This window comes from Phragmites australis, chromosome 5, assembly GCF_958298935.1.
Source record: "Phragmites australis chromosome 5, lpPhrAust1.1, whole genome shotgun sequence".
Classification (NCBI taxonomy): Eukaryota; Viridiplantae; Streptophyta; class Magnoliopsida; order Poales; family Poaceae; genus Phragmites; species Phragmites australis.
In genome coordinates, this window is record NC_084925.1 from 8006797 (window position 1) to 8019674 (window position 12878).

Consider the following 12878-nt stretch of genomic DNA (forward strand, 5'->3'; position numbering starts at 1 on the left):
GGTTAGAGTTGCTCTAAAATCCGACCAAATAGCCCGCGCGGCACGGCACGGCACGACCGTGCTGTGCTGGAGGTGCGGCCCACGACATAGTTCATGAAACACAATGCCGTGTCGGGTTAGCCCAAGTACGGTTGCGGCATGACGAGCTGTACCAGGTGGGGTGACCGGGTGGTGGCACAGACAGGGTGACAGGACGGGGCAGGGGCGAACAGGCAGCCGAGGTGAACCGTGTCTATGCCGGCCCATCTAAGATAGGTCGTGGCATGTCACACGCTTGGCCTAGGTATAACCCGATACTCGGCTCAGATATGGCCCAATGCCTCGTGCTGTATCAGCTCAATCTAGCTAAGCTCAAGCCAAGATATGTCTAGGTCCCAAACCGGCTCAGTAGGTACTATCTATTTGGATAGTTTTAGGTAAATTAGAGCTGACGAGGAATTTTGTACCATTCGATCCGAATATGTAGAAAATTAACAATAAGTATTGTCTCAATCGAATGATTGGCTGAAATATTTCGTATGGGACTTTCTCGTACATAAGTTAAAATCCCTTCAAGTTGTGCAATATATGCAGTGTCTTTTTATGGTTAAGTCACATAAGTCCCAAGTTCGGTCTTTAGACTTTGTTCGGAATTAGAGAGTATGCCGGAATTTTAAGAAATCATATTAATAATGTTGTAGAAAAAATCAAGTGAAATAGGGACGTCGAGAAGATTAGGTTCCCATCGATGTTATAAAAATAAAAGAGGTCAACATCAACGTTGCAAATAGTGGCATATATGTTATATGGATGTACAGCAACAGGTCCTTGCGTGTGAGATTAGCGTACCATGATTCTCGGATGACTCATATTATATATTCCTGTGCAGAACTAGGTTGTTCCACTGGTTGTATTTTGCAAAACTAATGGCATGGTGCCACATGCCTCCCTTACTTGCGGCTAATCCAATGGCATGGTGCTTACTTGCATTGCATGCTATGTCTAAGGGAATTGCTCCTATGCCCTTACTAATAAGTCTAATTTACTATTTGCTCGTATTTTCCACTTTGCATCGATGCCTCTACTTTGGGCAATTTGAAGGGACCGGCCGTCTGCCGCTACCATCCGATACTGCTAGTTTTGATGAATTTAAATAAATAGAAAATAGTAGAAATATTGTTGATGTATCCAGCACCAGCTTTATAATTTTTTTAGCTACAGATACCTAGCATTAAAAATTTATAAAACTGGAAAAATAAATCTTTAGATAAAATAATATCTTTTGTTTTCAGGGGGCAGTAGTGTCATTTTGATGAATATTAACAGTGTTAGTTCTCCGTTAAAAAGCAAGGGCAGCTTGACACTTTAAATCGTAAAAATAAGGGTAATGGTGCAAAGTGAAAAAAGCAAGGGCAAATATGCTTTTAGAAAACAAAGATGGGGAAAATTGCAAACGTCCCTATGTCTTATGGTCATTTATGCATTTTTTTTGGGGTTTTATAATTTTGATCACATAATTAATCTCTTTGTTGCTGATCCTAAAAGGAGATTAAGGGCTGCATCTTTTAAAAAGGTTAAAAATTAAATTCTCATTACACATGGGTGTTTTTCTCAACTCTATATAGGGCATGTTTGGCATGGCTCAAGCTCTAAAATTTATATCTCTAGCTTCAAGAATCTGTGAAGTTGGAGCTAGAGTTGGAAATACACTGTGATTGTTTGGTTGAATCATCTTATTTCTATTTTAAGACTTAAAACATAGACTTAAGTCATTTTATTTTAGTCTACAAACTTTAGATTTTATAAGAATAGAGGAATTGGAGCTCTCTCACCAACCGGTGTATAGAATGTGCATCTCCAGAGAGATTATATGGTGTCTCGACATGATCCATTGGCATTTTTTAATAATAAAAGTACAACTCCTGGACACTACATCAATAAGATGCACATAACTATTTTTTTAAATAAAATAGACATTTAAATTCACATAAAAAAACCCAAACTTATAGTATGATTTAAATGTACATTCACACTCTCAACCAATTAAGATAAGCTAGGACAATATAAATACATAATTAATTAAATTAACCAGCCACATGTGCAAGCCGGGTTTATGTCGACTCCATATCTTTCTCGAACTGTCTGTCCGCGTGTACACAAGCCCAAGCATGCATGCATGCTTGCCATCAAACTCATTACTGTACAGCTATGGCTCGAGTACTTTGAAAGATTTCATTTCAATTACGCATCAATCGATATGGTCTCCATGTGCAATGTGGGCATGTGGCACGTCCTTGGTTAATCATCGTTAATCATGTGGAATTATCGAGCCCCTTCACTCGATGCGTGCTGCTCTCAATCGCTAGCTGTACGCGTGCCAAGTGTGGCCGCTCGCTATTGGCGATGCAAGCTGTGGTTCTGCAGAAAGGGAGGTGAATGTGTGCAGGTAAAATGTGAGTCCGGATCGCGACACTCCAAGAGGATCTCATGCTCTTTGCTGTGTTTTTCTTTTTATAAATTCTGCCATCAACTCTGACGTTCACTTAAGAATGATGCTTATATATAAGCTAGATTTGCTATGTTTTTTTTAATAAATTATGCCATGAGCTTTATCGTTCACTTAAGAATGATGCAAGCACCCGGCTTTGAGCCTGGACAGGCGTGGTGCTCGACAGCATACTCTACCAGCCTAGCGAACGCTCACGGTAACCTAAATTTGCTATGTTTGATCGTCCTAGTCGTGCCAAATCATATATCATATATCATATATATCTCTATATACTAAACCTAAGTTCAGAAAAAGTTAGTACTTAAGAGCACCACGTTATCCCATATTAACTGCGATACTACGACTGCTTCCTAAGCATGCATTTTGGTTAAAAATGGGAGTAACATAGAGCTACAAGAAAATTTTCCGCAATAAAGCATGGCCTGGGTTCAATCCTTCTATAGATCTTCCATAAGCCGAAGGTGCGTGCTAGTGTTACTTTTCTCCAACCTAGCTAACGAAGGGTACGTGGCCTATGCATGATGTTAATCCCATGGTTTCCCTTTGCTTTTGGATAAAACCATGAGTTGCTTTTGGTTGGCACAGGAGAGGGCAGTCTCTGTATACTTTCGTCTCTATCAGACTAACTTCATTTTTTTTCTCTTTACTCTTTTGTTTCACTCATGCCTCTCTTTTTTCATTTTCTTTCTTTTAGGTGAGCTAATCTCTTTCAGTTATTTCTGACACACTTTCTTTTAGAAAGGGAAAAGGGAGGGGAAACCAAATGTGGCTTTCATGCATTGTGTTTTTGTGTATCATGCTAGGATGGACCATGGATGGTGTGACAAATTAATGGAGAAACCAATTTTGGGAAATGGAAGAGAAGTGGCCTAGCTTATTAGTTGGGTAATAGGGCTAGCGCAGGAAGTTTGTATTTTATGTGTGCAAATAATTAAACTTGGTTTCATATTGTCTACTGGGCTACTACTGCTCAATTTCGATTCCTTTCGAAGATACACTAGTATTTTGTGTAATCTTTAAAGGAAAAACAAAGTGAGTAAATATTGATGAGCAGTCAGTGAGGCCCAATTCAGTTTTGCTTGCCCTGTAAGATGACAGGAACTGCTCGGTTGCCAGCCTATCCGAAAATGACAACTGTTTATAATAAAATCATTATTTTCCTCTTTTTTTAAAAGCAGATAACAATTCTTTGTCAGATAGTAGTACGTAATGGAATCAGGTCAAACATATAGGTACGTATGCCATGGTCAACATTTTGGATGCAACATTTCTCTCTTGTTTAAGACTTGTAGAACACGTGGAGATTAAATTTCAATCTAAATCCACCACGTTATTTGAAAAAAAAAAGAACACTGAAAATGCAAATCAGCAACTAATTAAATATAGGCATGGATGTTAAGGTTGTCTCCACAACCTAGCATTACCTACTGCAGGTTGAAACATCCACTTCATGTCACAATCCAGAGAGCAGGAAGGTAAGCAAACTGGATTTTTTTTTTCTAGTGCAGCAAACTGGATTTTAGACAGTGTCACCCGGAATTCTCTTCAATATTACTAATTTTTTTATGTCTAACAGGTGGAAAGAAATATGATTTTTCTCACCATAATTAAAATAGTCAAACAACACTGGCTAGTCAATACATAACAAAAAATCAAACAGACATAAAATTATTCTCAACATCACTGGCTATAATAAATCGTGATTTGCGGCAAGAAATAGACTTGTCATTACAAATAATCAAGTGACATGCCCTACTCGCAGTTAGTCATTAGACTTGTGACTCTAATTTCTGCTTAAAAAGCTGTACGTGTACATGTATTCTTGTGGTCAAAGAGGAGTTGGAAGATGAGATGAATATTCTCCTAGGAGGTCCCATTTTTTAGAGTTAGGAACATGGGGTTTGGCCAATTTGTGTGGAAAAGATAGGTTCGTTAGAGAAGGTACACTACAATACAAAGAAGATTCAACCAATCAAGGAGACAAAGAATTGGGGAAGATGTTCACTAGGAGCCAAAAATACAGCTGGAGAAAGAAAAAGCTACATGAATCCAAATCATCATGTCCAGTGGTATACCTTTCTTGATGTAGATATAGGTGTAACCATTAAATTTACAAAGAGATTGCTCTTAACATTTTGGTACTGCTCTTTCAAAAAATTATGATTCATAGAGCTAGGTAGTTAATATTAGGTTATGAATCATAGAGCTACGTAGTTAATATTAGGTGGGGCAAATTTGTATTAACCGGAAAAGTAAATCAATCTGAATATTTGCTACCGCATCTAATCTTCAATTTGCACTAGTAATAAATGAATTACTACTGCTACTCTAATATTAGAAAAATTGCTGCAATGAAAATTGAAAACGTCTTTGAAGCATCAATTTTGACAACTTTGCAGTGATCTTCCAATAAAACACTTAAGGGTCTCCTAGAAAAAGACAAGATTATAATATGAACTGAGAAGGGTTCACCTCACCAAACCTGTTAGCCATAACAGAAGAGACCCTACAATAGAAGCAACCAGTCCTGGCTGTTTTCAGGGAAGACCACATGTTCTGGAGTTGCAGAAAGAACAAGGAACTGTAGAAAACAATACAAGCCACACTGTTCTGTCTAAGCTTTTGCAGTTTTTTTTTCCAACGTCTACACTTCAACTTTAATTTGCTTGTTGCAGGCAACTGCAGAATATCTGGAGAATGGCCGTACTCTGAAGGAAGCATAGACTGCAGGATGTGAGCTGGAAGGGCCAAAATGTCGACTAATTGGAGAAACTTCAGCATGCAACTAGTATTCCCTCCGTTTCGCAATATTTATTCATAGTTTCGGAGTATCTGTCTTAAATTATTTATCTATTACAGTAAATAAGGATATTTTATAATTTATTTTATTGTTATGCTCTTGAGTGTATGTATAGCTTATTTAATTGAATTCAATCAAGCGTGGAAATTGGGGGGATCTGTGTGCTTGAAACAGGAGCCGCTTTGTTTGATTATTGCCTCGGCGCACGTGTGCAGGTTTTGTGGGTCAAAGAGCTGTAGCAAAATTATGATTCGTATTATGTACAAGACATTATTTTGTTTGGGGTGTGGGCCTGTTAGATTATCCTGAAGTTACTGAAATGGGGGTACTCTTTCAATTACTTGCATGTGTACTTTATTAATGCTCTTTGGTTTCATTCATTAGAATTTGCGGGCATCGAAAAAGTTTGCTGGGTTTCTTGAGAGGCGCAACTTGGATGAAGGTTTGGACTGTGAATCTGTGATACCATTTTTCAAGCATATGCCAGGAGTATGAATTCGACAGGATTGATCTTCTCAAGTACTGGGTGGGATCAGCAATAATAATTTAGGACATGTTTGACAAAGCTCTTAGAACAGATTTTTGACTAGAATTAGTAGAGCTCTGTTAGCTTTCTGAGTGAAATCTGTAAGAGTGATTCTTTAAAATAAACTATAAACTACGGAGCTGAATGTCGAGTTGATGCTGCTGCTATGAAGCACCACACAACATTGCACAATATCGGTACTTATGGACAGTTGAGAATGCAAGACTGCGGAACCGAATCAAATAAAAAATAAATAAATTGAACAGAAAGGAGAGGAATATATAGAAAATGCTCCTGAGTTTTTCTAATAATTTTGTTGTCATGGATTAGGTAGATGAAGAAGAAGAAAAAAGAGGGAGGAGGAGGGGAATAGGAGAAAGAAGAAGATCCAGAGATGAATGAGCCCGCCCATACATTCCTCTGCATCTGCCACTGAGCTCGAATGCGTTGAGAAAAATACCCTAGTACTAGTTTCTGTTGAGTTAACAAAAAAATACACATGAGGAATCAACAATAGAAACTGAAAGTCGACCAAGTCACCTTCACCGAGAGTAGATTGAGGCGAACTCAATCTTTATTTGTTGACTGGCATACCCATGATTGATCGCTTTGAAGGAACAGTAAGACCCTGAACCTACCTTGAGCTCAAATTCATATAAGAATAAGAAATTGTTGTAAAGAAACACTATGTACGGGTGTTGTTAGTTTTTTAATCTCTTAATATAATTTATTATTTTATAATCATGTAGGATTGTTTAAAGAGCTAGTTTGTTTCAAAAAAACAAACTTTCCTCTTATCTTCAAATGATTTGTCACATTATCTTTTTACTTAAGCAGAAACTAAATTAATAAAAAAATTAAATTAGAAGTGACCTAAGTAACTATCAGAACAGCAAGCACATTGCTCACCAATCACGCTATTAAGGGCGTGTTTGGTAGGGATCCAGATTCACGTAGAAACGTTTCAGATTCAGATTCTCTCTGGAAATGTTTCTCTGGTAAATCAGAATCACTTGCTGAAACCGTTTGGCTAGCTGTCTGGATTCAGATTCTGGAAAGAGAAAGAAGTGTTGGAATTGACCAATGTACCCCTGATATTTGTGATGAATTTTCAGTATATTTTTACATGGAAAATGAGGTACAAAATACATGCATCCATAATTATCGCATAACAGAATAATTGGCCCACTGGTTGAGCATTGAAAATATGAGAGGTACCAAAATACATGCTTCTAAAACAACATTATAAAATGATAAATTGATCTATGACCTAGATTCCATAATTGCTTTCGCAAGATCATCACGAAATCTGTCCATATTAATGTCATTTGTATCGGACGTAGACGCATTAGATGAATTTTGAGAGGGTTGATGCCTTACATATCTTCGAGGTATTGTGGGCATGTAATCCGGATTCCGATCACATCTTCGAAAATGTTTATCAAGTGCATGATTTTCACGAATAAAATTATGGAGACACATGGTAGATGCCACAATCATCTTTTGTTTGCTCATTGGATAAGTAGGCATCTTTAAAAGTATCCTCCACTTCATCTTCCATACGCCAAAAGTGCGCTCAACGACATTACGAAGACTTGAGTGCAAATAGTTGAATACCTCTTGCTCACCAGAAGGAGCGACACCCCTTCTCCAGTCAGGAACATGGTACCTCTGTCCTTTATATGGTGATAAGTATCCCGGTCTATTTGGGTAACCAGCATCGACAACATAATATTTTCCTGAATAAACATGAAAGAAATCAATAAATGTGAAAGTAACAAAAAAGAAAGGGAAGGAAGATAGCAATAAATTTTACCTAGCGGAGGATGTGGAAAGGCTTGTGTATCATATTCTATAGCATGATATAGCACACTTGTGTCATGCATAGAACCTGGCTGTCCAATAGATGCATAGGTGAAACGCATGTCAAAATCAACCACTGCCATAACATTTTGGGTTGAAGTCCCTGATCTGCCAATGTATCTTACATAATCTCGAGGAGGTGGTGTCGCTAAGATGTGTGTTCCATCAATGGCTCTAATGCAATTCTTAAAATGTGGCCACATCCTTTGGTCACCACTAATCCTACTATGCACATTGGAGAAGTTACGGTCCTGAGGTCTTATGTAATCTTTAGCCATCCGAACTAGGCAATGCAACACATCATCAAACTTCCTACTGATTGTCTCCCCTGAATGCTTGAATGTATTCTGAATCGAACTATTGGATCTATTTTGCCCGCAAATGCACAGAAAGATGGCAAGTGATTCCATTGAGCTCATATGAATGGATGACTGTAGACCATAATTACTTACCAAAAGATCATGCAATCTGATGAAAAGGCCTTCATTCATCCTGAACATTCTGTGACTTTCTCCAGGTGTGTTCAGTGTTTCTATAATCCATCCATATCCACTGAGTTGTGAGGTCCTTGGTGCATTCTTATCATGATACTTCATGTAGTACTTGTGCAACATAGTGACAGTAGAAAACAAGTTGGCCTGCAGCTCTTGATGTTGACGTATGGCTTGTAAATCAAAAACATCATCATCATCGGAGTCGCTTGCACTCCTTTCACTTTCACTTGAGGACATCTGTAGCATAACATGAATATGACAAGTTCATGAATAACCAACCAACATGACTTAATAGTACAAGTTCATGAATAAACCAACCAACATGACTCCACATAAAGTAACAAACATGACTCCACATAAACCCACAAATATGTCTCAACATAATCTGTCCAACATGACTCCACATAAAGTAACAAACATGTCTCAAAACCTTACACAGGACCATATTTGACAAAGTGCTTCATAGTGAGCCAGGCAAACCGGTCTTCTGGAGTGTCCAAAGTCATAAACATCTCCCTCTCAGCTCTCTTAGTGAATAATTCAGAAGCAATGAAGTGTTGCTTTGTACCAGGAATAGCACCACACTCCTTCACAATGGCCATTACTTCCTTGATGGAACACCCTGAGTTGTCCTCCCTTCTTGCCATTGACTCAACAGAAGCTGTGGACCTCTCATTTAAGGACACAATTTTACTAATTTGGTCTTCTATCCACTTGCCTCCACTTGTCTTCACTCTTTTTCCCTTGTCTTTGTCATCACCACTAGGTCTCTTGCCTTTGCCCTTGCCACTTGGTGTTATTTCTTCTGGCTCACTGTCATCATCTGACTCAGCCTCCTCATCACCACCATTCGAGCCACCATTAGGACTTTGAGGAATTACACCTGATGAAGCACAAAAGTGGTCATCACCTGTATTACGAAGGTCTTCAAACATAATCTTCAACTCATCTTCATTTTGAAGTCCCTTGTCTTTAAACTTGCCACATCCTGGAATTTCCTGAAAACATGTATGTATATGTTATAAATTTATTATTGGTCGAGGCATGAAAGAACAAATAAATTACAACTTGCAAACTTACTTTTCTCATCTTCTTCCACCAATCGTCGCTCATGCGAACTGTCCCCTTCTTTTCATCCCAACCTATACCTGTTTGTTTCAACAAACCCTTCCAAGCAGTATATTCCACCTTCAATTTTGCCCATTTGTTCTTAAACTGGCCTCTATTGTACAAAATGTCCGTCTCCTCATGAAACTGGACAATCACATTTTTGTATCCTACATTGTTCAAATGGGTGCTCGAACGATTTCCACACCTAACTTGTTCAGCAAACAATCTACAAACAACTCTAGTGTTCTCTTCGGACCAATCAGCCTCAACCATCTACAAATCAACATATTATACTTAGCAAATCGACAAACATATTAAAAAACAGATTATAGCACCACTGCCCCTAATCCAATCCAGCACAATGGGCCATTTGTTTTTATATCCAGCATAAGCACAAGCCTATCTTGAATTACCAGCGCAAGCACAAGCCTATTTTGTCCGGCACAAGCACAAGCACAAGTAGAACAACAGCACAATCATCTAGTAAAATAGAATTGGCTGATAACTTCGCGGAGTGCAAGAACCAGTTAGATGTTTATTGGATCATGGCTTTATAAACGTCAGCAACAGTATGTGTATGCATCCATTTTTTGGCATCGTCATATATCAAATCAAGTGTCTAAGATGCTAGCTTGTTAACACAAAATGAGATCAAGTGCTGTAGTATTCAGAACTCCTGTAAGCTATACCTCTCGTCCTAGCTCAGGCCTCTTGCCCTCTGCTCGTAGCTCCTGCCTCCTGCCCAACGTGCGGATCTGAGGAGGTAGAGCAGCACCGCGGCGCTCGGTGCGAACGGCTCGACGGGCTCGTAGCTCCTGCCTCCTACCCGACGGGCGGCACTCGGTGCAAACGGCTCGACGGGCTCGTAGCTCCTGCCTCCTACCCGACGGGCGGCGCTCGGTGCGAACGGCTCGACGGGCTCGTAGCTCCTACCTCCTGCCCGACGGGCGGCGCTCGGTGCGAACGGCTCGACGGGCTTGACGCGCTCGGTGCGATGCGCTCGGTGCCGGAGGGAAGGCGCCCAGATCTGGGGACGGCTCGACGGGCGGCGGGCTGCTCCGGGACGGCTCGAGGGGCGGCGCGACCTCCAGGATAGCTCGAGCGGCGACGGAGGGCGGCGCGCTGCTCCAGGACAGCTCGAGCGGCGACGGGCGGGAGGCCGAAAGGGAGGCGCGCAGCTCCAGGACGGCTCGAGGGGTTGCGCGAGGGCCGGCACGCAGCTCCGGGACGACGCCGCGAGGGCTGATGCGCAGCTCCGGCACGGATCTAGCGGCGGACGAGTTCAAGGCACCAGAGAGATGGAACGAAAATGGGAGCTGAGCTGAGCTGTTGCGGCGGGTTGGGAAGGAAGCTATGTGCTCGGGCAGTGGCAATGGGTGCAAATACTGATAAACTCCACGGGGACGTATAAAAGCTAGTGGGGACAATCACTGAGAAACGGCTCTCTGGGTGTTTCACGCGCTACGGCTATTTCCTGAGAATCGTTTCGCCCGTTCCTATCAGAATCGTTCCACGTTTTCACCGTTTGGTAGCGATCCTGGTAGAAACATCCAGAATCGGAAACGTTCCGACCATCCAAACGGGCCCTAAATAGCCGAATTTCCTCATGTAACCCACTGGTAAAACAGTTTTGACACACAAATCAAAACTAGCCCTGCACTTCTGACACGACACCTACCGTCGTCTCGTCTCCACTGCGTTGTCAAGGCGAATTCGAGCTACATCAATTGCGCCGCAATCACCACGAATGTGATTTTTGAACGGTTTACACGATGTGATCGATTGATTCATAAATGGTTGACACGCCATCAATCAACTGTAGATTATCTTTTTTCTTCTCGGTCTCCTGTCATGATCCTCATGTCACATTCAAGTAGAACAATGCTGTAACATTTGGAAAGTAGCCTATTCAGTTTCCATCTACCTGGTGGACCATCAAGGAAAAAAAACCAACAAACAAAATTTTCAGAATAAAAGGTTACAGCTGGTTTAGATTTCTTCCTGATAGATGACGTCAAACCTCTAAGCCTGTTACGATATTGTATATATACGCCATTCCTTCATTATTAGTTTTTCTTGTTTGTAGCCATTCCTGGTTGTTCTATTTTTAGCCGTTGTTTTCTACCATTTTTGCTCGGTAGTTATTCTATTAATATAAAAACATTCGTTCTTCTTTAATAATGATAGCACTCCTACCAGCGTTTCAAAATAGTAGAACAGTGCGATCCTTCTCTTAGGGCCAATGATTTCGATGAGGGAAGCTGTAAAGTTTTTTATTATTGTTTAGTAGCTCTTGGTAGCAAAGTAAGAAATATCTAAAGCTAAATACTTCCATTATCACGTTTCGCTTATAAGAATACCTAGTTAAAGGGATATTTTACAGTTGATGGCTAAGACCTTTGTCGCGTATCAAACAGAATGGTTACAAAGTGTGAGTGTCAAAGAGGGAAAGTTTGTCCCACGCTATTAATTTGAGTTAATTTCAAATTCCAAAATATCAATTATATGTGCTCATGTGCAATGAAAAGAGAAAAGAAAGACTTTGTAGTGATGGGATCATTCATGATATGCATCTTCGTATGCCTATAGACAAAAGAATATCAAAATATCCATCTCTCTCACACACACAGCGAGTCAAAGTAATTCAATTCACGTGACTTTACGCTTTCAGAATGTGCACCTTCAATTTTAGCCACTTTAGACAAACATGCTCCCTAATGATCAGCCATTCGAAAACGAGATCGGTGTCTTAGACGACGAAGAACGGTGACTGCTGGTGGGGTTAGGGGAGAGAGCTTATATCAGTGTTATAGATAAGGGTACCCCTTAGGGAGGGCCTCACATTGTCAGATGGCAATCGATTATAGATATTTTCAAGACCTCACCGCGTGACCAGAGCGAGATTCAAGTGATCGGTCTCCTGGTCGCAACAGGAGACCATATGACCAGTTTTTGCTAGTTACGAGGCATGTACTTATCTAACAGGTCAAGTCTCATTTAATACTGATCACTTAAGTATTTTTCATCCCTAGACACTCCCTATCGACAGACATAGTTGTGGGACGGCGTAGTGTAGCAGTGACCCGTCTCCTAGCATTTAATGATGCGGGATGGCCTCACAAGTGTGATGGCGTTCGGTGATGGTACAGTGCATGCAGGACGACTATAGTAGGGTGGCGCATATACCCACCGTCATGATGAGTTAGGAATAGCTAGGTTGTGCTGGGTATAGGTTTGTCGCCTGTTTTGGCATGGTCCGTTTGTATCAACATCTTCTCCCTAGGTATATAAAGGGGTGGAGACCAGGATGGCAAGAGGAGGACTCTGTAAGTATTTCATACACTCGATAAGAAAATACACAGGATGTAGTGCTATTATCCCACGGGAGGCCTGAACTTGGATAAATCATTGTGTTCTTGAGTCCCTTCGGCACATGCACACCTCTGCCAAAAACGTAGATCAACTTGCCTATCGCCCGGTATACCCCAAATACATTGTCAAGGATCAACTATCGACAGTTGACGTGCCATGTAGGGGAGATGTCTTTTCATGTTTCTACAAGTGCTAATATTATGGTTGGGCTACTTATGACCGGAT

The 12878-nt window shown here is 40.7% G+C and overlaps 1 protein-coding gene across 1 annotated transcript; it reads right to left on the reverse strand.

Annotated features, from left to right (window-relative positions):
* Positions 1–8431: 8431 nt before the first annotated feature.
* On the reverse strand, positions 8432–9533 carry LOC133918669 (zinc finger CCCH domain-containing protein 43-like). Its single transcript, XM_062362657.1, has 2 exons — positions 9252–9533; positions 8432–9169 (listed from the first exon to the last, which is right to left on the reverse strand). The coding sequence occupies exons 1-2, from the start codon at positions 9282–9284 to the stop codon at positions 8603–8605; spliced, it is 600 nt and encodes a 199-aa protein (XP_062218641.1). The 5' UTR covers positions 9285–9533; the 3' UTR covers positions 8432–8602.
* Between the last annotated feature and the right edge of the window lie 3345 nt (positions 9534–12878).